The sequence below is a fragment of the Doryrhamphus excisus genome, chromosome 22 (assembly GCF_030265055.1).
Source record: "Doryrhamphus excisus isolate RoL2022-K1 chromosome 22, RoL_Dexc_1.0, whole genome shotgun sequence".
NCBI lineage: Eukaryota > Metazoa > Chordata > Actinopteri > Syngnathiformes > Syngnathidae > Doryrhamphus > Doryrhamphus excisus.
In genome coordinates, this window is record NC_080487.1 from 4,274,627 (window position 1) to 4,302,533 (window position 27,907).

General features: G+C 41.2%; 1 protein-coding gene across 7 annotated transcripts; it reads right to left on the bottom strand.

The window, feature by feature from the left end:
• Positions 1-550: 550 nt before the first annotated feature.
• On the bottom strand, positions 551-27,494 carry abcc3 (ATP-binding cassette, sub-family C (CFTR/MRP), member 3). Of its 7 annotated transcripts, none has more exons than XM_058061567.1 (31): positions 27,201-27,493; positions 21,370-21,546; positions 20,498-20,623; positions 19,710-19,847; positions 19,468-19,593; positions 18,355-18,416; positions 17,870-18,001; positions 16,673-16,918; positions 15,719-15,896; positions 15,472-15,633; positions 15,219-15,311; positions 14,926-15,129; positions 14,173-14,319; positions 13,978-14,065; positions 13,751-13,817; positions 13,545-13,671; positions 12,681-12,857; positions 12,433-12,600; positions 11,636-11,819; positions 11,457-11,565; positions 10,934-11,087; positions 10,634-10,841; positions 7,087-7,400; positions 5,120-5,319; positions 4,659-4,785; positions 3,966-4,067; positions 3,307-3,453; positions 3,050-3,208; positions 2,598-2,764; positions 2,322-2,516; positions 552-1,308 (listed from the first exon to the last, which is right to left on the bottom strand). In XM_058061567.1, exons 1-31 carry the CDS (start codon positions 27,234-27,236, stop codon positions 1,197-1,199), a joined length of 4,632 nt encoding a protein of 1,543 aa, XP_057917550.1. In that variant the 5' UTR covers positions 27,237-27,493; the 3' UTR covers positions 552-1,196. The 7 variants fall into 7 exon arrangements, with proteins under 7 accessions (XP_057917555.1, XP_057917550.1, XP_057917551.1 ...); XM_058061568.1 differs by lacking the exon at positions 7,087-7,400 and adding an exon at positions 8,746-9,056 and having other exon boundaries at positions 554-1,308; XM_058061570.1 differs by lacking the exons at positions 552-1,308; positions 2,322-2,516; positions 2,598-2,764; ... (2 more) ...; positions 3,966-4,067; positions 4,659-4,785 and having other exon boundaries at positions 5,180-5,319; positions 7,181-7,400; positions 27,201-27,494.
• Between the last annotated feature and the right edge of the window lie 413 nt (positions 27,495-27,907).

Consider the following 27,907-nt stretch of genomic DNA (forward strand, 5'->3'; position numbering starts at 1 on the left):
GCTTGTGTGCGTGCGTGTGAGCATTAAAAAAAAAGGTCTGTTTATCTGAAGTCAAGCCTGCCAGGACTTGAGGTCTCCAGGCTCCAATTCTGTAAAACAGATTAGTTTTGCTCCATTTCACTGCCAATGACAAACACAATCATGTTCTACATGCCTAATAAACATCTAGAACTTATTTAAAATGTACTTTTCCTTGCAAGCAGATGTAACAACACAGTGCAAATGCCATTTGTTGTTGTGGCAGTGCTTTAAATGCCATGTTAGTACCATCTCTTTCATAAGAATACAGGAAAATTCATAAAAACAGAGAAAAGTCATTTGTAAAAAATATTAAATACTACAGCCAACCATAAGAATTACATTTTAAGACATTAGTTTGATCTAGAAATTGAAATAACGAATAATCTCACATGGTTACACATTTATCATCAGAATGGATGCTTCCAGCGCCCACTAGTGGACGACTGGTGTAACTACACGGTTACTTTCCTTATGTTATAGCTACCAAAAAGCATCTTAAAGTTCTAATAGGCAGTTGCTCAAAATAAAGGCATTTATTTGGGATCAATGAAGCCACTTTATTAAAAAAACCAACAAATGCAACAATTTAAAACAGGAAGCTTGGTGTATTTATGTTTTTTTTAATAAAGGTATCATCATATTTCATATTTTGGTGGTACAGAATTCAAGTTTTTTTTAATAGATTTGGTTCACAGAAGAATCACATATTGAACTGAGCAAACGTCCCTAGATGCATTAAAAAAGCTTAAATAATGACACGGTACAAAAATAAGTGGGTTCATCACAAAAGTTTTTTTTTGCAGACAGTACAGTGGCACAATATCTTCACTAGTTGGAAAAAAAAAAAGATTAAAAAAAGCCTCCTAATGGCCTGTTTGTGATGTTACGTTTTGGCAGCGGAGCCAGACGACAAGAAAATGATACATTCACTGGCTTTCCTCTTCCCGCTGGCAGAAGGCACTTTAGTTCGGACTTGGATGAGTAAAGCTTGCTTTCCTTGTGTAATGACTCCAATTCTTACCACATAGGACTCTACTCTCAGTGCAAAAAGAGTAAATGACCTGATGTTGGTGTTTTTTTTCCTGCAGTGGAGTTCAAGGCTTGACATCAAGCCCCATTCAGACGATGCATTTAAGTACTCTGGAAACCTCATACCCTGTTTTTAAGATCCCGTTCTACTGCGCCAGTCCTGCATCTTTTGCCATGCCGTAGAAGAGTCCTCGTTGAGATATGAGACTCGCAGGGGTGTCGAACTCTGCAATCTGACCCTTGTCCAATACCAGCACTCTGCAGTGAGACAGAGAGAGAGGGGGGGGTCCAGGTTTACATCAGCAAAAGCACACAAAAGTGCGAAATCAAGTTAATACAAATCAACGCTATTGACAGCTGTCTAAATGTTCATCAAGCCACAGGTTTATTGCACAGTTATTGCACAGTTATTACTGCAGAGTTTCATTGATGTTTCCATTTTTGCTGTTGGGCCTAGGGGGCAATAAAATAACAGCCATGGGCAACAAATGGCACCTGGGCTGCCCTTTGGACACCTCTAGTGTAGCTGAAGACATGAATATTATTGAGTATATGTAGAGCCGGGCGGCACGGTGGTCTAGGGGTTAGCGCGCAGACCTCACAGCTAGGAGACCAGGGTTCAATCCCACCCTCGGGCATCTCTGTCTGGAGTTTGCATGTTCTCCCCGTGCATGCGTGGGTTTTCTCCGGGTACTCCGGTTTCCTCCCACATTCCAAAAACATGCTAGGTTAATTGGCGACTCCAAATTGTCCATAGGTATGAATGTGAGTGTGAATGGTTGTTTGTCTATATGTGCCCTGTGATTGGCTGGCGACCAGTCCAGGGTGTACCCCGCCTTATGCCCGAAGACAGCTGGGATAGGCTCCAGCACCCCCGCGACCCTCGTGAGGAAAAGCGGTAGAAAATGAATGAATGAATATGTAGAGCCAGTGTTGCCAACTCCACAGTAAGGACAGCAGCTATTGGCTGTCCTGGCCAATTCCTGTGTGTATACGAGTCCTTCATAGAGGAGTGAGGTCCACCTACGAACATCTGATTTTGGATGGACATAACACATCGGTTAGTTCCGGGTCCAATAACACTCCTTGTCTCTCTCTAACGAGGGACGCTAACAAGCTAATAGTCAACGGAAGTCGTGGTTGCTCACTGGGTTGACTCTTCAGAGAGAGTGTCACGTACTCTGGTGTTATGAAAGGACCAAGAAAGGTAATCCAGGCTTAAGAACACACACGAGCTGTCAATCTTGAATAAGAAAAGACACATTTCCAACCTTGTATAATCCATAATTGTGTTGAGTCTGTGTGCGATGGTAAAGACTGTGCAGTCCTCAAACTGAGTCCTAATGGTGGACTGGATAAGATCATCCGTCTCCAAGTCGATAGCAGCGGTCGCTTCATCCAGGATGAGGATTGTTGTCTTCCTCAGGAGAGCACGAGCCAAACACACCAGCTGCCTCTGGCCCACACTTCAATGACGCAACAGGAACATCAAATCAAAGCTCCTCCTAGAACCTTCCATGTTTGCATGCGGAGCCTACAGTACTTACCTGAGGTTCTCGCCTCCTTCTGAGCATTCCATCTCTAGTTTTGCTGGCTGGTTACTCACAAACTTGTGCAAATGGGAATATTCCAGAGCCTTCCACACCTCCTCATCGGTGTACTTCTCAAAAGGGTCGAGGTTCATCCTCAGCGTTCCGGAGAACAGGACAGGCTCCTGTGATAGACACACAGAAGCGTTCATAGTGCTGGGCTTGGCTGCCATGTTTACGTACCCTCACACTGCGTATTTATGCCATTGGTCTTATCGGTTTTATTTCTGAATCACACACTGGTGGTGGTAAACTACATCTGTAGTCACAGCTGCTCAGGAGTAAACATGGCTGCTGATTCAGGTCTTCGGCCTTTCATACACTAGTGGGGTCTTGCCCAGGGACACAATGACTGACTAGTTTGATGTTGTGTTTTTATACATTTCTACCTTATGTGTACGTGTGTGTACCTGTGGAATGATGGTGAGTTTGGACCTCAAGTCATGCAGGCCTATTTCCGATATCTTTACGCCATCAATGGAGATCTCTCCTTCAGCAGCTTCCAGCAAACGGAAGAGACAGAGCGTCATGGAGGACTTGCCTGCCCCTGTGCGACCCACAATACCAATCTGTAGAAAACATACGTTAGCATAAAGTTAGCAAGGCTGAACCTGAGGGCCTAGCATCCACCCTCTTCCACTGCTTATTCCATTCCCATCACGCTTACCTTCTCTCCACCTTTGACACTCAGTGTCAGGTTTTTCAGCACCAGATCCAGTCCTTCCCTATATCGAACACTGTAGTCATGGAATTCCACATTCCCCTTCATGGGCCAATCGGCATGGGGCTTCTTGTCCTCGATCTCCCAGGCTGCCTGTGCATGCAAATGAATACTTTGAGGCCAATATTTCACCCCCGCCTTTTACATGGAGGTATACTGTGGGGACCAGCATGCTAGTACAACATGGAAGGTTTATTGTTGCTGTGATGGGCTGCACTGTGGCCAAGTGGTTGGAAGCACCGTTGGGTCGTTTCAGTGTGGAGTTTCAATGTTCTCCCCTTGTGTGTGTGGGATTTCTGCAGGTACTCCAGGTACTGGAGACTTAATGTGAATTGTTGTTGTTGTTGTACCCAGTCTTGCTGGGATAGGCTCCAGCTCATGGACAAATGGTGTGGAAGATGGGTGAATAAATGGATGATGCTGGACAGAACAAATACTGTACAGAAATTCCGACCTTTTATCAACACAACAATTTTCGCTCAGGAATTCTGTTTCTGTCAGAATGGAAGTGGCGCCATCATGAGTGTAACGGACTCAATTGTCCACCGAGTGCAGCACTTTTTCAGATCATAGACAAAACATTATTATATTTGTGGTGTTAAAACCTCAGTCTGGGTCTCGGAGTACTCCTTCACTCTCTCCACTGCTACAATGTTGTTCTCCAGGTCAGACGTCATACGCACCATCCAATTAAGAGACATGGTCACCTGCAAAACAGACGCTAAACGAATCAAAATTTTGCTATAAGAAATCTCGTAAAATTCCAATGTCAAAAATGCCAAAAAAGCCAAAAATGTTCAAAACTATGACTTCAGGGTTGCATGGCGTTCTAGTGGTTAGCGCGTGGACCTCACAGCTAGGAGACCTGAGTTCAATTCCACTCTCGGCCATCTCTGTGTGGAGTTCACATGTTCTCCACGTGCATGCGTGGGTTTTTTCCGGGTACTCCGGTTTCCTCCCACATTCCAAAAACATGCTAGGTTAATTGGCGACTCCAAATTGTCCAAGCGGTAGAAAATGAATGAATGTATGAATGAATGAACTTCACATCATTGATAGGATCTTTAGCCAGAATTCTCGATGTTAACCAAAAAGCATGCTAACCAGGGCGAATGCCAACCAAGGTTCTACTGTACAATCATATGACACACAACTATAATAAGACAAATAATTCCCTATGGAATGTTAAATATTATATACTACTGTATGCATTGAGTGCGGATAAAACCCACCCTGCCAATTTGTTTTCGAGTTTGCCCCCCCCCGCTCCAGCCAGTAACTCTATATGCTATTGTTACCTGTAAAGCGTAGGACACTGATAGACCCACAAGGCCGGGGTTTAGGTTTTCCTTTCCAGTGACGGCAAAGAGAGCAGCAAACAGCACGATGCAGTTTCCGATGAACTCTATGCGAACGCCCAGCCATCTGCATGACAGACATTAGATGAACAACTTGATTTCATCAACGCAAATCTGAAATGATGAGGTCACAAGTGATTGGTTTTTGCGCTCGGCATTGAGCTGCATATGCCGATGGTGCACTTTTCCACAGAAATGTGCCGATACTGATCATCGGCCCATTGGTTGGAGCATCTCTACAATTAACAGATATTGTCAGCTATTGTCAACTAAAGCTGAACCATAAAAAGCAATAATAAAAGTCAACATTAGTGGATGACAGAACCACATTAATAAGCTCATTTAACAACACTGCAACAGAGCTGCTGTAAATAGATAGAAACAATACAGCTGGTACATACCTATTGGACACTATACCCGGGTAGTAACTCTTTTGGTTCTCATCCACTTTCATATCACTCATCGAAACGAAGGCAGGGCATCTGCCAAAGGCTCGGATAACACTGGAGCCGGTGATGCTTTCAGAGAAATGGGAATAAATGGGCGAGCGGCTGACAGACTCCAAACGCTTTAGCTGCCGAGATGTGGCGACATAAAATCTCTAAGGGGGTTTGACGGGAGAAAAAACAAACATGGCGTTACAACCAAACAATCAGCTGCACAGTTCGAGACATGGCAAATCAATATTGCGTCGTGACATGTACACAAACATGCTCCCACAATCACACACAGTAACAAGATGGTGCTAAACAAAAAAACATGCAATGCATGTCACATATTTGGAAATGTTTGTTAACGGGACCCGTTCAGTCAGCATGCAAATCACTTGTTAGCAATGTTAGCAAATATGTCCATCAAGTGTATCATGCAAATGCTTACTCTTGAGTGTGAGTACGGTTAGTAAGCCTGTACTCATTTCCGGTTTTTGTGAGTAGTAATGAGTAGTAGACAGAAACATTAAACAGCCAATGGCCATGCGGAGAAGGAAGAATGATCACTAGATCGATGAAGCTGATGTTAGTACTGAATTAAAGGAGAGAAAACACTGAATGCCATGCATACATTTTCCAATTCAAATGTGTGCTTGTTTGATTTGAAATATCTTTTCACATTAAAAAAATCATTTTAATCAATTTTGGTGTTTTTTTTATTATTTGTTGTTGCTCAAAATTTATTATCTGTACATGTACTGCCGCTGTGTGTACCTCAATCAAATGCATAGGAATGACATTCTCTGCAACAGATCTAAATCATACTCTGAATGTTCATTAGTTAAAGTAGTCCATTTACAATATAATTAGTACAGATTTAAAGTATTAAACACACAGAAAACAAACACTCGCTATTCATTTTTTTCAGCAAACACCATTCGCCCGGCTCTGACACCATTAGTGATTTCAAGTCAAAGATTTTAGCTGCTCCAGTGGCAGGAATAATAATATTATCCGAGGTAGGTGATCCCATGAGATCATAATGTGACAACAATGCACATCATTTCCTTAACACAGATGGTCCAAAGAGGAGTCGTTAGAAAACTTTCTTTGGAATGTTGCCCATCATCCACAATCCTAACGTGAGAATTGAAAACACGTGTCTCTTTTCCGTCTGTTCCAAAGATACACAAACAGCTAAAAAGAGACAGCTAAGTGAATGCAATTATTCCACACAATAATTAGTGTACAACAATGACTGTGAATTGTCGTTTCAAATGCAAATTTGAAAGACAAATGGTGAATTTTTTTTTATTTAGTGTGGTTTATTTAGTTGCTTGGGTGGTGCAACTTCTTCAGGGTGGCAGATTCCTAAGCGCCGAAGCTGGGGTGGAAGCTTTACTGTTTCTTCCCATAAAGAACATGGACAAGATAGCAGGAACTGGAAGTGACTACAGAAAAAAATGCTACTTTGTACAAAAGACAAGGACTACAAACATGTCACTCCTGTCAGAAACAGACTATGAGAGTGACACGAGGGCTTGACATCTCCAAGTGTGCACCATGCAACATCCCTTTTACTTTTTGAGCAGCATAAATCCCGAGTTTGTAGCATCCAAGAAATCAAACACCGATAGTGAAACACTCTTGTCTAATATGAACGAATGAGGATCAACACAATAAAATTATTTCTGCCTCCAGAGCTTTGAGATTAGATTGTCATGGTTTTTTAGATCATTTTTCACTTATAGATCACTTAGAGATGATGTGTGTCACCAAGTGAACCAAGTGGTTCTGGACCGTGTCACACTAACATCTGGCTAGTAAACCACTACAAGCCACAACCTGCTAGGACTACTGGGTCAGAACTAAACCAGCACACACTCTCTTTATCAACACGCTCAGACATGCATGTTACAGACTTGTTTACTATTTACCTGAACCCACCAATAGGACACCATTAACGGGGCTACGACTATGAGGAACACGGGGGTGAGGGCAGAGCATATGAGCAGCACAGTCAGTGTGTACCAGAAAGTGCGCATCCATATGTCAATTTGATGTGGGAGGAGGGAGTCTATGGAATCCACATCTTTGCTGAAGCGGTTTAATAACCGCCCAACGGGGGTGCTCTCGAAGAAGGACTGGGGCGCTCGCAGGACCCTCTGAAGCAGGTTGCGATGCATGAGCTTGGCCGCCCTTAGCATACTGTAGGCCTGGAACAACAGGCAGTTAACCAACAACAGCACACCTGTGAGAAGAAGGGGGAGGCGGGGAAGGGGAAGGGGGGGGCCAAGTGTGACAACACAACAGCCGTGTTAAAAAGATGGCCACCCGCTTCTTATACAGTACCTGCTCTCATTTAGGTACACAATCAAAGTGCTGTTAAATATTCTCTGTTGAGACTGAAAGGAGGACATTGTTAATAGACAAGCTTTGTCATCACAGGATTCATTTTCATTATAAGCAGCTACTTCCACCTTAAACAAATTAATTTGTTTAAATGCGTTTTTGGCTTTAATAACTTTAATTAACTGTGATATATCATTCATTCATTCATTCATTTTCTACCGCTTTTTCCTCACGAGGGTCGCAGAGGGTGCTGGAGCCTATCCCAGCTGTCTTCGGGCGAGAGGCGGGGTACACCCTGGACTGGTCGCCAGCCAATCACAGGGCACATATAGACAAACAACCATTCACACTCACATTCATACCTATGGACAATTTAGAGTCGCCAATTAACCTAGCATGTTTTTGGAATGTGGGAGGAAACCGGAGTACCCGGAGAAAACCCACGCATGCACGGGGAGAACATGCAAACTCCACACAGAGATGGCCGAGGGTGGAATTGAACCCTGGTCTCTTAGCTGTGAGGTCTGCGCGCCAACCACTAGACCGCCGTGCCGTCCGTGAATATATCAATTCATTTCAATTAATAATGCATTTCATCCATACGCTTTCGATGCTGGAGCCTATCCCAACCCACTTTGGGGCGAGAGGCGGGGTACACCCTGGACTGTTCCCCAGCCAATCAGACGGCATTAATACACACACACACACACCCTCCTCATGTAAACCTCCTGACTGTCCCTGGGACCGAGCGGCGAACCTGGGGGGACAGAGTCTTCTCTGTTGCGCACCCCCCTCCCCCCGTCCACCACACATCCACACATATTTTCTCACTGCTTATCTTACCACTTTCAAGACTAACTGAAAAACGCACAAGTTCGATAACTCTTTACAAAGTACATATTTAGTACTTACATCACATTGCTATCTCTTAATTTTGTCTTTTGTAGACACTTAACTGGAATGTGTCTGCCTTTTTTGTTTTCACTTTCTTTTTTTAACCGCTAGAGGGGGTCATAGAGTTATGGAAGATGTAAGTGCCATTAGTGTTTGTGTGTTTAAGAGTGTTAAAAGAATGTGGGAGGGGCGGAAAAAGTGGAATGAAATGGTTTTGATAAGTCAAAGCAGCAATGCTCAACACGGACAAAGCTCTAGTCCAAAGATAAAAAACAAACACTTGGAGGCTTAAAAACAACCAGAAACATGCACCCAAGCATGCATTTAAGTTTTTCGGTTTGGCAGAATACCTGGACAAAGATGTATACAAAAGCCAGGGGTGCTATGACAACAGCAAAGATCGGCGTGCTGGAAATGATAACAATGATGGTGGAGAGAGAAACAAAGAAGGTGGCCAGGAACATGAGCACAGTAGAGGGCAGACTCTCATCTATGACGTAGATGTCCTTGGAGAAACGGTTGATGATGCGCCCTATCGGTGTCGTATCAAAAAAAGACTGGGGCGTGTGAAGTTTGTTGGTGAGCAAGTTATGGTGCAGCTTCCCTGCCGCCCCGATGTTCCCCATGGCTAATGTGAAGGAAGACATCATGACCAGGACACCTGAGAATGATTTCAAAAAAGGATGGATTGTTGTTTGAGAAAATATCAAGAGTCGCCGGCAGACACAGGCGGCACTCGTCTTCCATGCAGTGACAGGGATCAGGTTCCTGAAAAACTTCACATTCACAGCCTTGATGCTTTACACATAAACACCTGAAACAAAGCCGGTTTGGATGATTTTTTTTATGGGAAATGCGCCTTGGATAGAGACCGTTTTGGTTTGGAACGGAGTAATGATGCTAACCAAAAAAAACAACAACAAAAAACTGTAATGGTTAGATGCCGCCCTTCATTACAGTGCAAAAATCTTTACTGATTTTAGTGAGTCACGTAATTTTAGATCATCCTAAAGCAGGGGTCACAAACACGTGGCCCGCGGGCCACATAGTTTGATATGGATGCTGTATGGTATCATGTACCCAGAAAAAATTATTACATTTCATTAATGTTCATGTTAAAGGTTAAATAACTGTTAATAGTTATACTCCCTATCCGTGTGGAAGTGGTAAGTTTTTGGCTATTTAAGCTTAAGGGAAATAACTTGAAGACTACCGTTTAGGTCGCTAGTTCTCTAGCTTGCGAGTTAGCATGTGTCTCAAGACTCTGCAGTTGCGCAATATGTTGTAACTAAAAAGAGTATAAAAGTGAATATAGTCGTGGTTTGTCATGTCTACAGGGCTCTAATAATGCTTTGTTCATTTTAATCTGAAAAAAAATAATTTGTCTACCCACCAACTATATGTGGTTTCTTAAGTTTTTATTATTTGCCGTTTTATTATTATTATTGTTATATTTATTTATTACTGATTGATTGATTTTCTTTATTCTTGATTTGTTTATTTATTTTTCCATCTTATTTTGTGCAGAAAAATAAAAATTAAGATATTTGAGAACAGTGGAATGTTTTATCAGAGCTTTTATTGTAGAAAATCGGAACCAAAGCGCTGAAAAAGTTTGTATATTTTTTTGTTTTTAATAAATGCGTTTTTTTTTTTTTTTGGGAAAACCTGATGCGGCCCAGCCTCGCCCAGACCCTAGCTCCAGTGACCCCCAGGTAAATTGAGTTTGAGACCCCTGTCCTAAAGTCTTAACCACTGTCTAAGTGGTAAGTAGACAATTCATCAATTTAAAAAGTTGTAATATTGCCTACACTGAAACAGTATGATATATTTTTTCTGAATCAACTATCAACTAACTAATGTTTGTGTTTGAGGAAAAAACAACAGCAGCGCTCTCCATTGAAAACATATCACACTACTGCGGCCCATAGGCTATTACGTAACGCTATCACTGTGCTGTGTGAACAGGCAAAGCAGCATGACGGTGGGGTCACGTTCATGTTTGTCATCTTTGTGTGCAGAAGACTTAGTCAACTCGAAGCTTGGAACACCTTTTCTTTTTTCCAATGGAGTTTCTAACCATATTAATCATCTACAGTGGTGTGAAAAGATGTTTGCGCCCTTCCTGATTTCTTATTTTTTGCATGTTTGTCACACTTACATTTTTCATTTTTAGTCAATGACAACTCTGCTGGGGCCGCATGGCAAACACACACACACACACACACATTTTCTTACCTTGCGTGAGCCCAAGCGCCGCATACACCCCCACTCTCATATTAATGTTTTCCTGAGTTTGGTTTTGCATGGCATCATTGGTCCAGTCACTGAGCCAAATGTTTGCGCCGATGGAGGCTGCACTCTGGCAGCCATAGAGACAGCAAATGAGCACAGACAGCAGCAGCCCCACCGCCTTGGCGTATTCCAGGTAAACCTTCATTTTCACCTGGTGAAGGACAAGCCGGTCTTAGTATGCGTGAATAGGAAATGGATTGTGATGCTTTTTGATTTAAAAAAAGTATGAATGGGCAGACGAACCCTGCCTGTTTCTGTAGTCTCTGCCTGGATGAGTTTCTGTATATCGTGTGGCTTCTTCTCTTGGGGCTCTGGGAGTTTCCTCACGCTACAGCCGTGCCTCCTCACCGTCCGGGTTTTAGTGGTCTCACCATCTGCTGAAATGATGCTGATTTGCCTTCAATTAAAGAAAAAAAAGTCCTTAATTAACAAAAGGCAGGTATAGTAAACTCACAAAAAACACTGTATTTCCTTACATAATGGCTGAATTGTTTTATTTACTCAAATACAGAGAAAATCAGGTGTCTATTGATCTGTTGGCGGCAGGACTTTATTTGGACAAGCGCTCTTTAAACAGTATTATTTGTTAAAATAAAATACAGTACCAGTAAGTTTGGTGACTGGTTTTGTATACTGTATAGTCGTCCCTGGTTTATTACGATTAAATGGATGTATTGTGGGCACTTGAGCCATGCCAAAAAGGGAAGGCCTCTATTTGAGTACACAGAATATGAAAAAACACATTTTAAAAAAGTGTTTTCAATACCTTATGAATTTTCTCTTTGCTTCATTGATCCCTGGCTCACTGTCCACCATGTCGATGTGGTTGCTAAGGGTGTCGTCAGGGAACAAATCCTCACCATCAATCATTTCCTCTGTGGAAAAAAAAAAAAAATAACATGAAGAAAAACAGCAAACAGTGTCAGACTATGGCTTTGACTTCACCTGTGGCTTCATCCTCCTCTACGATGTCCTCCAGAGCGTAGTTCCTGAGAAACTCAGCAAAGGCTCCATTCTGCTTGAGCAGCTCCTGATGGGAGCCCATCTCGGACACCCTGCCATCTACCATCACCAAGATATTGTCAACCTGGGAGAGGTAGCTGATGCCATGTGTCACCAGTATACGTGTCTGGGAGAAAAAAAAACAAAAAACACTGGATGTGATTTACTTGTGATATATATGCATCTTTCTATAGCTAAAAGCTTTTGAAAGATGGCTTCATCCTCCACCGGAGGATATAAGCAAGGTGTAAGATAGCGGAAACCTGTATTTGCTTTTGACAGTCAACATTGTTAGGATCTTCTTTCAAACCTTGCAGCCATGTGACCTGAAGTTCAAGCATGACTGCAAGTCATTACTGGAACTACCATACATACACAGTATGGATTATGTAGACGCGACATTGGCAGTTAGATAATTTTACAATCAGATTCCATCTGTTTTCCTATCAATGGTCTTTCATCATGATTGGTGGTGAGAACCTGGACATTTTATAATTTAACATTCATTCATTTTCTACCGCTTATCCTTAAAAAGCGTTGCGGGGGTGCTGGCTGGTGGCCAGCCAATCACAGGGCACATATAGACAAACAACCATTCACACTCACATTCACACCTATACCGTGCAGCCTACAATTTAACGCTTTGCTCATTATAAACAACAGACATAAAGAAGGGATTTTCGAAAACTCAGTCATCAGTCAAATAAAAAATGAAATGAATGCATTATATATTAGCATACCTTGCCCTTCAGAGCCCCCTCTGGACCGATGAGATTGTCAAATATGTGTTTGGACACATGTGCGTCTACAGCAGACAGAGGGTCATCCAACAGGTAGACGTCTGCATCACTGTACAGAGCTCTGGCCAGGCTGACCCTCTGTCTCTGGCCTCCAGAAAGGTTAATGCCCTGTGGAATGAATGTGGAACAAAAACAGTCATGCATGAGTAGCATAACTACAAAACATCTGAAAAAGCCAAAAAAAAGACCTTTTCTCCTATTTCCGTCATGTCTCCTCCTGGCAACACTTCCAGGTCAGGGGTTAAGGCACAGGCCTCCAGCACGCAGCGGTACTTCTGCTCATTGTATGGTCTCCCAAACAGGATGTTATCACGCAGAGTGGCGTTCTGTATCCAGGCCTGCTGAGGTACGTACGCCACTGATCCCTGACGAGAGTCCAAAAAAGGTCCACTTCCTGTTATCAAAGCTGTGTTGTTTTTTTTTTGTAGATTTCAGTCAACATACATTATAACAATTGTTTTTTTGCCTATGCCTATTAAAATTCAGTTGATCTGCTATTAAAAACAAATCATAATTAAACTGCAATAGGTCCTTTCAAAAGTAAAAAACTTGTACAAAACTGCGGTTAATACTTATATAGTATACTGTGTATACATATTTTTAATGACCATAGGCACGCTGCATGGACAATATATCTATTTTTTCACATTATCATTGTAATAAATGGACGAACTGCCATGACTGAGTATTGTTGTTGTGATGTGTAACACGGTAGTGAATAATTGATATTAAAAACTGGGTTAACAACATGCACGGAATAGCCAAACAGTGTTAACCTTAAACTACTTTACACCTCAGGTTAAAGTCTGATTTTATTCTCTTGTATAATCATTTCATTATTTCAATCACAGACTTCATTGCTGTGTTTTATACCCTTCGATGTTGGCTTGAAAGTAGGTCAAAAAAAATCAATACACCAAGGAATGTTGGATGGGAAGTGAACAACTGGATAATAATGAACTTTTACCACGACAAGTACCTAATTCCCGTTATACAGTTGATAACCCACTTCTTGGTCGCGTGTTAAACAACATCCTAATGTGAAGTCATACCCGAATAGAAACCTCTCCTTCCAGCTTCTCCATTTCACCCAGCAGGGCAGAAATTAGGGAGGACTTCCCACAGCCAACATGACCCACCACTGCCAACAGGGAGCCATGGGGCACCATCACATTGATGCTACAAGCAAACAGTGCAAAGTCAGACATCTTAAGTATCCTGAATGTCCGAAATGTGTATGTGGCTTAGCGGGACATACTTGTGCAGACATGGAGAATCTTCTTTAGCCCAGGTGAATTTTCCGTTGACGACTGTGACTGAAAACTCTATTGAAATAAAAGTTAAGTCCAGTTATTGCGTAAAAAGATACAAGCAGGAAGTAGTGACTGTGCACAAAGGCTGCAATGTTACACAATGGAATGATGAACAGTCATGGGACGACTGTTTAAGTAAGGTGTCAGTATACTAGTCTATACTTCTTCTTGCCTGTTGCTGTGACCTTTCTGTCCACTGAATTTGGATCCAGTTCATCATGACTCAGGAAACTTTGGATTCGCTTCAGTGACACGCTTGTCTGTAATGCAGAATAAGTTACTCTACAAAACCAAACAAGCAGAAGTATGCAAAAAACACAAACGTACTTTGTCACTTCAGGGAGCTGGGAAAAAACAAAGCGCTCACCTGAACGAGGCTGCTCATCACTTGGGGAAGCATGTTCAGAGGGAAACGAAGGATGTTAAAGAGTGAGAGCGAAACGAAAGCCCTCTCCGCATCCAGGATGTTGTTCTCATCTACCGTCACGTACACGGCAAATGTTGTCAGGGCAACCTGGAGGCAGATCAAAATAGAGGCTAGTCAGAAACAACAGCTTCTTACAGACACAAGAGATGCTATGATGCTGAATACAGCTGGTGAGACAGTGTTCCAGTAAGACCAGTGGACCCTCGGCATAGGGTTACTATTCCAACAACACATCAGCGGTAGCTTTTCATGTTTTAGATGCGTATGTAGTTTGATGTGACCTTTCGCACGTGTCATCTTCTTACAAACGATACCTTAGGTTGGCCACCATAAAACCTATATACTGTGGGGGTGCTGAAACCAGTCACTACCATCATATAGTCGTAGTATTCTTAATTTATAAATTTAATTAAAATTAAAATTAAAATTAAAATTAAAATTAAAATTAAAATTAAAATTAAAATTAAAATTAAAATTAAAATTAAAATTAAAATTAAAATTAAAATTAAAATTAAAATTAAAATTAAAATTAAAATTAAAATTAAAATTTTAATAAATATAAATATAAATATAAATATAAATATAAATATAAACGCTACTACCGCAATGGCACAGTAAACATTCACACAGGAGCTGCTGTCAGCCACGACTCATGCCCGTCTCTGGGACTCTCCACACCATATCTTAACATACCAGAAAAGGGGCACTGGTCCAAGCCATGGTGGACAGTGCTCCCAAGTATGCGGTCTTCCTCAGCACATCAAGCTCCTTCTGCCGGATAGCCAAAACCTTCTCCTTGAAGGAGTTCTCCCAGGCATACAGCTTCAGTACTTTGATTCCGCTCAGGATCTCATTCATGAGCTTAATACGAGCATCCTTGTGCTGCATTTGCTCCACCTGGGAGGCAGATATTCATGCAAAAAGGGGAATAAAATAAAAACAGAATGATTGATTCCATTTCAGCAGTCTTAAACTACTGTTCATACCTGATAGGAACGGGTCTTCATGGCTATTGCAGCATTAAATGGGATCAGTAGGATCATGACAGCCACTCCAGCCAAAACTGATGGGCCAAGATTCTGGAAAGCAGTCACAAGAGGAATGCAAACAGTGCCTTTATTGAGGTCCTGCCTTAGAACTTCTTTTGTATTGGAGACCCACATGGCTTCATCAAGGGAACATGCTGCTACCTGCTAGACACGCTACCCTTTTGTGTAATCCATACATGTGTGCATGTACCTGCCAGAGGAAATATAATGCCAGCATAATCTGAATCGGAGCAGACCAAAGCATGTTAAGGAAGGTGGTGAGGTCCATGAATCTCTGAGCGTCCACAGCCATGAGGTTCACCACCTCTCCCACCGTGGATGAACGTTTGGCAGCATTAGTTATCACCAAGGCCTGCAGGTCAAGATGTGATATCTAATGAGGTTTCGTTCTGAAATGAACATACTGGTATACAAATAATAAACATGTAGTCGTATACCTTGCGGTATAAAGCTCCAATGAGAGCTGTGCGTACATTCATGCCCGTGACAAAGCAGTACTGAAAGTGCTGGTGTAGGATGAGAGTCTGCATGAAGGCTGTGAAGAACATGAGGAACGCCAGCGAGTAACCCCACCAGTCAGGGACATCTTTTTGCTTTGTGAAGGAGATCAACATGCTGAAAAAGTAAAGACGCACACATTATAATGTCAACACACATACATACCATATAGGTATATATATACATACATACATACATATATATATATACATACATACATATACATAGACATATATACATATACATAGACATATATATACTATATACATAGACATATATATATACATACATACATATACATATACACATACACATACACATATATACATATATACATACATATATATATACATATATACATACACATACATATATATATACATACATATACATATATATATTTATACATATATATATATATATATATAAGCATCTCATATGCCTTGACATTAGACAAGCTGTGATACGGTAAAAATGGTCACAGCAATTGTTCGGAACATTTAGACTTCCTAGTACATTGCGCTACCATCCTAGGTATTAGCATGATGACTTTAACATGTTAGCATTGTTAGCATGCTAATGATAGCATAATAGCATTTTACCCATTTTCATAGGTTGACACTTGCACAAACACTTAGCACTACCATGCCACTTAGCGCTAACATTTTAGCTGTTAGCATGCTAATTTAGCATGTTAACTGTTATCATTCTTTAAGTCATTCAAACCCCTCCATGGTATGTTTTCCATGGTCCATAGTCTTTAATTTTGAGGAGGTGTTTCCTTGCACAAAAAAAAAATCACTCGCTCAGAAAATACATTTTTTAACCTGCAGTTATTGAATGTATAAAAAAAATATTAAAACTCCATGCCAGCAAATGACCGTGTCTTTTACCTCAGCAGCTGTGGGTTAACAAAGGTGATGACATCCTGCAGGAGCTTGTAAGCTGAGCCAATTAGGAAATATGGCCCAAAAGCTCGGATAAGGGCACGTAGAAACGACGGCTGGCGCGGTACAGCTTTCTGATTGGACAGCAGCACTTCAACTTCTTCTGGACTTGTTCCGCTTTGATTTTCTATGTGGTTGGTGTTGGATGGTGGAGGCTTGGAGTACAAAACTTGATTGGACAGCTTCTGTTCACTGCAAGGAGGACATTTAGTTTGGTCAGTAAAAATATCTGGCACTGAAAGTACTTGTTTTATTCACCTAATACTCTGATAATTGAAACTCTAGCTATTCGTTGGAGGAGAATAATGCTTAGGAATGTTACTAGCCGCATTCACATTATTGACAACTGTAAGTCCTACAGGCCAAGCGTGACGGGATCCAGCTTCTCACCAAACAGGTTTCCCAACCTCTACTCAAAAGGCTGAAATGAGCTTTTTAAATATCATTTTACAATTTGGTCGCTCGGGCAGCGAAAAAACAGAGAGAGGAAGCAGCTGGATGGGTGTTTGTGGAAAAGATTTGCTTTATGCCAACATCAAACCACCTTCTCCAGTGCAGGGAAGCACAGCAAGTGGTTAATATTTATTCAGCAGTTAAAAAGGGAGGGGCTAAAAAAAATAATAATTAGGATTATTAGTTCTTGCAATACTTTCTATATTTACATAATAAGCACTGGGTCCATTCATCCTTGTTTGTCGCGGTTAATTGGTTCCAGGCGCTACCCTGATAAGTGAATTTCTGTAAAGTATAGGATTCAATATTAGTAAATGAAATATTTTCATAGTTAAAAAACCTAAATATGCTTTTTTTTCTTTAAATTATTAGGGAAATAACACGCCTATCACCTTTACTCTGCTATTGTGCGTTGTTGTCAACGCATTGCACAAGTCTTACACGGGATGACTAACGGGACAGCCCCTACTAGTTAGCCTTCAATTTATTTATTCTTAACTTAAGGCAGCTAACTTAAGGCAAATGAGTGGCGAAGAAGGACAAAGGAAGGATGAAGGAAAGAAGAAGCCAAAAATATACCACTTCCACCCAAAATGGGAGGATAACTTTTTAAATATTCATATACGGAACTGGTCTGGTTTTCATGCATGGGTCATTCATTAACCTTGCACTCTTCTTCTCTATGAATACCTCTTGGCTTTGGCTTGCTCCTTGTCCCATTCTTTCAGGAGTTTGGGCACCGTTGCCTTGGAGCTGTCACGCTGGTTCAGAGACCAGAGGTCCTTAGCCTCCAGCGGCATTTTATACCCTTTAATTGCCAATCTGAGAAACAAAAACAATGACATCATCGGTACATGATGCAGATTACCAACATGAGCATGGTTTCCCCTTCTTCCTTTCACCGGACAAACTACTTACTCTAAATCTTCCCGTTATTTGGTAAGGAATTGCTTCCTCTAAACACTTAATTGAGTTTCCTGGATTGCATTAATCATCATTTATGTACTCCAGGCTCAACTTTCATTGGAGAGAACAAATGGTGATTGGTAAAGAGAAGAAAACAGAAAGGCGCTGCTGTGCTAAGAAAACATGTCAACAGCTTGTTTTCATATAAATACACTCGGGACCAAGAATGTTTGTTTGCGGACAATGTGCATTCAGCAATGGTGACCAACCTTGTGAACCACCAAAATGTTATAGTGGATAGAAAACCAGCTGTGGATTCAGGGCAGACATTCTGGGTGGAAAACAAACATAGGAGACAGAACAAATAACACGTTTACAGAGGGCAATAAAAGATCACACAGAGCAATTCAAATATTTAAATGTGAGCTGCTAGAAAATTCCCACGAAGAGAGACAAGGCAACATTCACATGTATGCAAAACGGTACTCTCTCGGATAACTCAGTGTAGTGTTTTTTGTCACTGACTGGCTGCGAGAGATGACATGGAGTCTCTGGACGATTCTTACCCTGTAGGTTAGCATTCCACTTCAAAATACTACAACTACAAACGTGCTTGCATCAATCACCAACTAGCAACAGCAATGAAAAACAACACCAATGCTTTATTCGTACTTTCTTATTGTTTATCGTGCCGCCCTCTTAAGGAAGTGTGCAGCTATGGATGTTCATCTCGTTGCATTTGTAGCTTGCGTCTTGCTCCATTGTTTACACTGGGGGCAGTGGTTAGCGCGCAGACCTCACAACTAGGAGACCAGGGTTCAATTCCACCCTTGGCCATCTCTGTGTGGAGTTTGCACGTTCTCCCCGTGCATGCGTGGGTTTTTTTTTTCTCCTCCCACATTCCAAAAACATGCTAGGTTAATTCGCCACTCCAAATTGTCTATGGGTTTGAGGTATGTGAGTGTGAATGGTTGTTTGTCTATATGTGCCCTGTGATTGGCTGCCGACCAGTCCAGGGTGTACCCCGCCTCTCGCCCAAAGACAGCTGGGATAGGCTCCAGCACCCCCCGTGAGGAAAAAGCGGTAGAAAATGAATGAATGAATAAATACATTGAAAAATGTACATTCAATCCATGTGATCGGCATCGGAATCAACAGCTTAAAACCCTGTTGTTGTTAATCTGCATATCATTTGGTGAGGTGCAACTGTAGTATTACATTACCTGACTTCAAAGCTAAATTTTAGGTTATGTGTTTGAAAGAACATGCATAGACCATTCTCGTGGCACTCTGCTCCTAGATGAGCTTATCCCAGCAGGACACATGTCCTAACTTGAGTGTGGATAGATGATGATGTAGATCGCAAGGGACGCATTACTCACAGGGTCTGTGTCAACATTGGAGAAGAGAGGCGCTTTCTCGTTGAAGCAGCAGAGGATCAGCTCCAAGACCACCAATCCAAAGTAGAAGTAGAATGTGGTGAAACGCAACTTGTCTGTGACTTCAACCTGAGATTGAAATGAAATGTTGTTAAGTTAAGACATAACTGGAAGTTGAAGAAAAGGAAGGCGAGGCTGACGACAGTGTTGACAAACAGTCAGGGTCATTTCAGGACTCTTCCTACCTGACTGGATGCATGCAGGATCTTGGAGCGGAAAGGCACGATGGCACACAGCACAGACAGGAACCAGAAGATGAAGAGGACCCCTGAGGACTGAACCCCACGTAACCTCTCCAACTGGATCAAAAATGTGGCCAGCAGCTGAGTGACAAGGTAGGGAGATATAAAGTACAGGAGTCAGGAGCAGAAAGGAATGGAGGTGGGGGGAAGGGAGCGACTGACTTCCATTAGCTGAGACAGAACTGAGGGCATGTGAGGTAAGCCAAAAATCTGACGGCTGACTGCTCCCAAAGTCTTACACACTGGCTGGGTTAGACATGCTGCTGCAGGGTTTTTTTTATGGCTTTGCTCTGACCTTCTATGAGAGTAGTAGCTGAGGTCTTTTCGGGTAAACTGCCTCCGCCTACGTATTTTTCATTCAAAATATCTTGGGTAGCAAAAAACACAGACACACTTGAAGAGGTACACTGACATTTAATAACCACTGCCACACTAGAACACGTCTCAGCTCTGGTTCAAATGTAGTATTACTTAAAGACATACTGTATTCATGCAAGGAGAACTAATAGATGGAAATCTTTGCATGCCCTGTCACAACGAGTCAAGCAAATTCAGTCTTTTATGTAAATGTTGCCAAATTGAATATTCATTCTGTATAAAATGAAATTATGCGTAAACGAAACGGCAGTTCAAAATGTAAAAATGCACTGTGAACACTCTAATCCACGTGCAGCCTTAAGATTTGTACCGCATGCCCGTGTGCCCATGAGCAGACAGTGCTGTTGTCTTACCATGGTCATTCCAAGCACCAAGGGAGTGATAAAGAAAACAGGTGGTGGATTGGCTTCCTGCTGCATTTGGTGGAATGTGTAGAAGAGATCTGTCCAGCAAACAATCCATAACAACAAGCCAAACGCCTGGGAGAGAAGTATTAGAAAAATATTAGAAAAAATATTAGAAAAAGTTAAATTGTTTGAATATCACTTTGTCACTCTAAAGTGGTACGTTTTTGGCTTCTTGCTTTGTCCTTCCTCGCCACTGCGTTGAAAACCCTTTCTTAAGTTTAAAATGAATTAATTGCACGCTGACTAGTTAGCTCTAAAAACATGAAAAAATAAATAAATAAACAAAAATAAATAATTAAATTATATTAGGAAAGCAGGAAGTGAACAAATGTAACAGTTACTGATTGTAAAAGTACCAGATGGAGGAGTAGGATTTAATAAGCTTTGCTTCTTCCTACTCCTTTTGGACATGTGGAACTGTGAACTGATTATGGGATAGATACACCAACCATACATGCCCAGCAATTAGGTTGCCATTGTAGTAACACAAGTAGATTCCTGTCAGGATCAGTATAAATTATGACGTATAGTACAAATGAATATGTTGTGTATCTGAGAAGTGAAGCTTATACTGCAGTGATGCAGCAAAGCTCGGTAGAAATGAGCAGTGCACCAGCTTTCTCGAAGATGACCCTTTGATGACAGTTGATGGCTGTACTGGGAGCATGAAGCCAGATCCTGTTTCCACAAATGAGGGCACAGTTGGCGTTATGTCTCTTTCAGAAATGGAAAATCCCTAAGCAACTGATGTGATGCCCATTTAGTAGAGCCAGTGAGTAGGATATGACGGTTGCTACTATTTGTTTTGTGTCTCTCACCGTTTTGAATCGGTTCATGATGGACATCATGATGTAGCCTTTGTTGTTCTTTTTTAGGTAGAAGAGATAGATGGGAGAGACCGCCCATAGGTAGCCGCACGGCAGCCATGCCAGGACGGTGAGTTGGAAACAAACCGGGAGGTCAGGCTGATCTGTGTGGAACGTCTGATTGGCTACCTGCAGAAACGGACCAAGAGAGGAACACGTTAGCGTATAGACTGGTATCACTTAACACCATTTTGTTTTGTCACCATCAATCATAATGAGCATTTTTCTCATTAAGTAGTGTTTGCGTTGTTTGAGATTATTTCTCTTTCATTATTTTCTTTATTTCAATGCAAACAATTATATATATTTTATATTTATATTATATTTTATATATTTATTATATTTTATATATTTTTTATTTTTTTTATATATTTTTTATTTTTTTTATATATATATTTTTTTTTTTATATATTTTTTATTTTTTATTTTTATATTTTTTTAATTATATAATATTTTTCAACTGAGTTCCGCTGGAACTTATTACTAGTGACTATTAAATAAACCTAAAAGTATTTTAACAACTTAAAACGCGGGTGGAAAGGTCACAACAACTATCAAATGCAAATTATTGTATCTATGTCAAATTGTTCCACCATCCAAATTGTTCCATTGTGCAAAACCAGTCAGCTTCATTGACTTTGCTGGTAATAACAATAATAAAAGGGAGCCAAGTGACATCCGCAGCTAAAAGTAAACACCACATGAATCATAGAGAGATGCATGCTGATAATCATGGAGCCCTACAAACACCGGCCCACCTACGGATAGGAGTAAGATAAACACAGCTGGTGGCCTCTAGCCCCTTTCCATGCATCACCATGCTCATCGACGGAGGCATGTACGAGGTGCTGGGTAATTGCTCCAGCTGGCGGCTATACAGTAGTGTTAAGTCGAGAAGTATTTGGACAGTGGCAGAGTTTTAATGTTTTTCTTTTGAAATGAAACCATGATCACGTGAACGGGGGAGTGTAGACTTTCAGCCTTGAAGGTCAACGGTTTCACAGAAAAGCATGTGATAGAGCATTCAGGGATGAGGAACGTAGAACGGGTTAGTTGATGGCGCCACATAAGTAAAGCGTTTGGGTTCTCAGAACAATGTGTGTTCTAAAGAGCAATACATTTACATCGTAAAAATGCCTCCTCGAAAAAAAAATCAGACCTCACAAAATGTGTGGGTGAAGGAGTTATGGGAGTCTTGCGTCGCAGCGGTCCTGAATTCTGTCCATGATTCCGTTAACGTGTAAATTATAGAGCCCTTCATTTCCCTCTCCTCGCACTAAAAAGGCGCAATCATGAGTGCTTGGTTTGTGCCTTTAAAGTGGTCATTTGTGCAGTTTTCTTTTTTACTGATTATTTTATAGGTCATTCAAAATTCTCCACATTCAACAGTGCTGTAATTGGGAATGCTGAAGAAAAATATTATCGCCTGACACACCTAAAGTAACTAGGGGACAAGGTTACTAAACATAATGGAAACAGACCCCCAAGAGTCTTATCACCGTGGGATTTTTGCAATGCTCTTTATCATTATCATGGGATGTTTTTATAGAAACACCTACTAAAATGATGAATGAGTCATGATAGCGTATTACTGCCACAGTATATCCTGGTTTACAGTTAAGCCATAACTGCTTCCACCTGGATGTAAACAATTCTATCAGACAACATTAAACCATGTTGACCAGGGCAGATACTTCCAGTGGCAGGACATTCAATGATACATTCAAGGATACATTTCAGTTTAACAAGCAATGGAGGTTATGAGACGGCTGCAATGCGTTTCATCGCCCCCCCCCCCAACTGTATTTAGCAGCGAGACCACATACATTGTAGCTGACTCCCCATCTGTTCCCGGTTGATGACTGAATACTGGCAATGAGAGGCAAAAAAACTGTATAGACTGCAGGACAGGAATTGCCTCTGGACATTTTCTTGTACACTACAAATGTGGAATGTGTGTGTGTGTTAATTAACGCTAATGCACAGCCTGCAAAATGGAATTAAATTACATTGTTGAATGCACACACATATGAAACATCACATGATTTATTTTTCCAGAAATGAAAATTATTCGGCTGCACAGTGGACGGTCCCACAGTTAGAGACCCGAGTTCGATTCCACCCTCGGTTATCTCGATGTGGAGTTTGCATGTTCTCATGCGTGGGTTTTCTCCGGGTACTCCGGTTTCCTCCCGCATTCCAAAAACATGCTAGGTTAATTGGCCGCTCCAAATTGTCCATAGGTATGAATGTGAGTGTGAATGGTTGTTTGTCTATATGTGCCCTGTGATTGGCTGGCCATCAGTCCAGGGTGTACCCCGTCTCTCGCCCCTGAAGATAAGCAGTAGAAAATGAATGAATGAATGAAAATTCTTATTATTATTTTCATTGCAGAACTGTCACTATTGACTTGAAGGGGACATACTATGGAAAACTGACACATTGGCGTCTCTGGAGTGCCTGCCCAACCATCAAGTATGGAACTTTACAACTAAATAATATTTGCGTTATCTCCCCATGTAAGAAAATGTGTCCTTTGGGGATTTTTCCCCATCATCCACAATCCTTATGTGAGACACTTTCTAGGCCAGTGTGAGTACGCCCTTGAAAAACTGGGAAAATGATTTATAGCTGTTTTGATACAGCTAAATTGCTCATTCATGAAGCAGGAAGGCTATTAAACCTTGTGGAGTGTACTATGTATCCCTGCATGTACACAACCTCACAGATAAGGATAGCAAATGTACACGGCAAGAAAGAATTTCCCACCAAACATCCCTTTTCATGAATACACACTTCCTCATTTAGGCCGGCTTCCTCTCTTTCAGTTTGAATCCTGTTCAAACATGCGACAGTATGCAAAACTTTTGCAGAGACAAGCAATATCAATATGTTAGCTTTTTCCACTTTTCTGACCTATAAATGTTGTTAGAATGTTTAGTATTCTTGTGTTAAATGATGCCAATGTTTTAGAATTTGAGGTTTGGACATTTGGAAGTGACCCTGAAAGAAATTTGGGATGGCTCAAAAGGCTCGGTTTCAAAAGGCGTGGTACAACCGCCCCTTTGTGATGTCACAGAGTGGCAGACTTCCTAATGTGGGTCAGAGTTAGGAAGCAATCACATCGGAGTGGGCATGCCTGGAATAAATGAAAAGCAGGAAGCACAAATCCAAGAAAATACAGCTGGAATAGGTGCAGATTCTGCAAAATCTAAAAAGTTTCTGTGCGGGTTATTGTGTGTAGCTGCTCTATAGGACACCACAACTAAATACAAAGGAACGAGAAAAGAGCATAATGGGTCCCCTTTAATAGAAACAGGCTGACAGCACATTTGTCCAGCTTTGTCTCTCTATCCTGAGGACAATTGCTTCCCTCAAATGCAGCCGCATGTAAAAGAGTTTGGGTGGGACAGTGCCACACCTTTTACAAATATAGCAAACAAAGGCATAGTTGTAACCAAACCTACTAAGATTACGCACACGTTGGGTAGTCGAGGATCGGCAGAAAGAAAATAGAAACTAAATTAGGTAGCCTCAAATGGCCTCAAAAAGTAGCTATTCCTGAGTGTAATAAGCTGCCAAAGGAAAATCAGGTGCACGGTCTTAACCTTTTCGTTAACAACAAAGCTGTAGAGTTTGGCGGTTAACGGAGAAGGAAAGCTTTGCTCTTGTAGAGAGAGTCACAGGCTTTCTAACTTCTCTAATGCCTCTGGAAAATGACACTAATGGCATTCAAGAGAGGCCTGTCACATCACAGGAAAAGTAAAAAAAGTAGTCGTCGGCGGCGTCTCAAACCAAATCTGCCATGCCATGACATCATTGTTACGTGTGCCAAGAAGGAAGTAATGTTTAGTAATGTGAAGTAATGTTTAAAATGACCATAATACAGCAAATTACTAAAGTGTTATCATGGTCACATAGTTACTACATGATCAAAGCATGTATGTATAACAATAAAATAGTGCTTTATAAAAATAAAAATAGGTTGGGGGATTGAACAGGCTAGGGCATTTTCTATAACAGAAAGCTTTAACATTAACTATTGTAATCATTGTTAATTTGCCATTCTACAACAATGCTCTGCTTACCGCCAATATTATTAGTGAATGCAATGTAAACATTTGCCTTGTCTGCCGCAACCCAATGAGTTATTAAATATTATTGTGTATATATTGTCGTGTTATTAATATCTAGCTACCACGCATTATTACCTTGATGGCTTTTCTTTAGTGTTCGCTTTTCATTAATGGCTCGAGTCAACAAACCATTAAAATATAAATATATCTCTTGTATTTGATTGCAGAATGAATTACAGCAGCTGTGTAACAAGTGCTCAAAATGATTGATGGTTCTGGAAAAACACATGTGATACTAATTCATTTATTCATTCATTTTCTACCGCTTATCTTCACAAGGGTCACAATGGGTGTTGGAGCCTATCCCAGCTGTCTTCAGGCGAGAGATGGGGTACACCCAGGACTGGTGGCCAGCCAATCACAGGGCACATATAGACAAACAACCATTCACTAATTTGGAGTCACCAATTAACCTAGCATGTTTTTGGAGGAGGAAACCAGAGTACGGGGAGAACATGCAAATTCCACACAGAGATGGACGAGGGTGGAATTGAACTCGGGTCTCCTAGCTGTGCGGCCTGCATGCTAACCACTCGGCCGCCGTGCAGCCCATGTGATATTAGTGTATTTTGAATATTTGATCCATAACATATTCAATGTTTATGCCATTTATTTGCAATTAAAAACAAATCATGTGTAAAAATCTATGCTCGCTTCAACTTGTCCCATTGGAAAGAACTGACTCAGGCGACAATCATTTAAAGGGGCTTGGTTGTAAGGAAACACATATCCAATATACACTATGACTTGAGGAGAAATGTACAATGCATTCCATTCTATTCTTAAAAAGTATAAATGAAAGTATAAACAATGTACTAACTTGTAACAACAAGAGCAGCAGACAAACACACATGCGGATCAATACTGCACACTGTGCGTCTCATTCACGGTTACTCTGTGTGAATGGCGTTGCTTATTAATGAATGATTTGCATTTCATTATGTCTACCAAGCATAAGGCGGTGTAAGTTCCCTGAGGAAAAAAAACAACAACTGTGAGGTCTTTCATTATATAGATTATAACTGTATCCTTAACTACCCTTAACTAACTATGAAAAACCATCTGCTCCTATGAAAGCGACAGTGATAACTAAGCAACAGAGTGGTGGAACTGAACTAGAAGAAGCAAGACATTTGTAAGGCTTCAGAGTTGTTATGTAAGGTCCTAGAGATTTGTTGACAGCAGTTACCCAGGGTCCCCTCGGGTGATTTTTTTTTTTTGCATGGGACCCAGAATTCCTGGCGGCGCCCCTGCTACACACTATAACAAATGAATGATGTATATTAGATTAGATTAGATTCAACTTTATTGTTATTGCTCATGTTACTGGTACAGGGCAACAAAATGTAGTTAGCATCCAACCAGAAGTGCAATTTTATAAGTACCTTAGCAGTAAGTAAATGTAGAAAAATGGACAGATCTATGTACAAATGTAGATGTACAATGTCATTACAGTAGGCATGTGTCGTGTACACAGTCATTTAACGGAATGAGTTAAGAATAGACTTCGATTTAAAGCGTAAAATTACCCCATCCGGACAACAGGGAGCTTATCAACACACTAAATACGGTAGTTGGTTGGCTCTGGCCGTTGCTGATTTGATCTGAATGACTGCCAGAAAAGAAAGCAAAAGCTTAAAAACTTACCCAGAAAGGGAGCTTCTCTCCGCACAGCCCTTCCATCTCTGTCCGCCTCGGCAGGACACCGGTAACAACCGGAGAACTCTTTCTCTCCTTTTGGTGGCAGGGCTGCAAACCTTAGCGAGCTACTGTTTTTTTAACCTTAGTAATAAGCCTCCGTTGGCAGTCACATGCCAGACAGAAAGGTGAAACGCGGAGCCAACCTGGGTGGAACGACGAGCACCTCCGGAAATGCGGCGCCCCTACCGCCCTGCAGCGGGGGAGAAGTACACAAGTAGACCGTCGGCTTAAAAATGTCAAAGTCTCATTTGAGATATCAGAAAGGGGCGTCAACTTATGTGACCACGCCCCCTTTTGGACCCCGCCTCCGTTTTGTTTCTTGCCGATCGTGTCAAATATCGATGCTATCGATACCAAGGGTACATTGTTGGGATTGCTGTATTTACATATTGTTAATCTTTCAAATATATGTTTATATATTAAAAAATATACATTTGTTGCTAAAATATTTGAGTAGTGATTTATTGTAATTTTAATCGCGATAAATTAATCACGTGACCCTTGATAGTGACAAATTGACACACGGATCGATCCGTTCGGACCAAAAACTCACACATGAAATAGTGAACATATGAGTCAGCGTTTGCAAACATGTTTAATGACTAAGTAACTTTACAAATGCCATGGGCCAATTAGGGGGTTATGACATTTTT

Coding starts and splice junctions, on each gene's coding strand:
- abcc3 (XM_058061567.1), bottom strand. CDS start 27,236: ATGGAAGGGCTGTGCGGAGAGAAGCTCCCTTTCTGG. Junction 14,066..14,172: donor TGATGAGCAGCCTCGTTCAG/GTGAGCGCTTTG, acceptor TCTGCATTACAG/ACAAGCGTGTCACTGAAGCG. Junction 2,765..3,049: donor AACTCACCATCATTCCACAG/GTACACACACGT, acceptor TGTCTATCACAG/GAGCCTGTCCTGTTCTCCGG.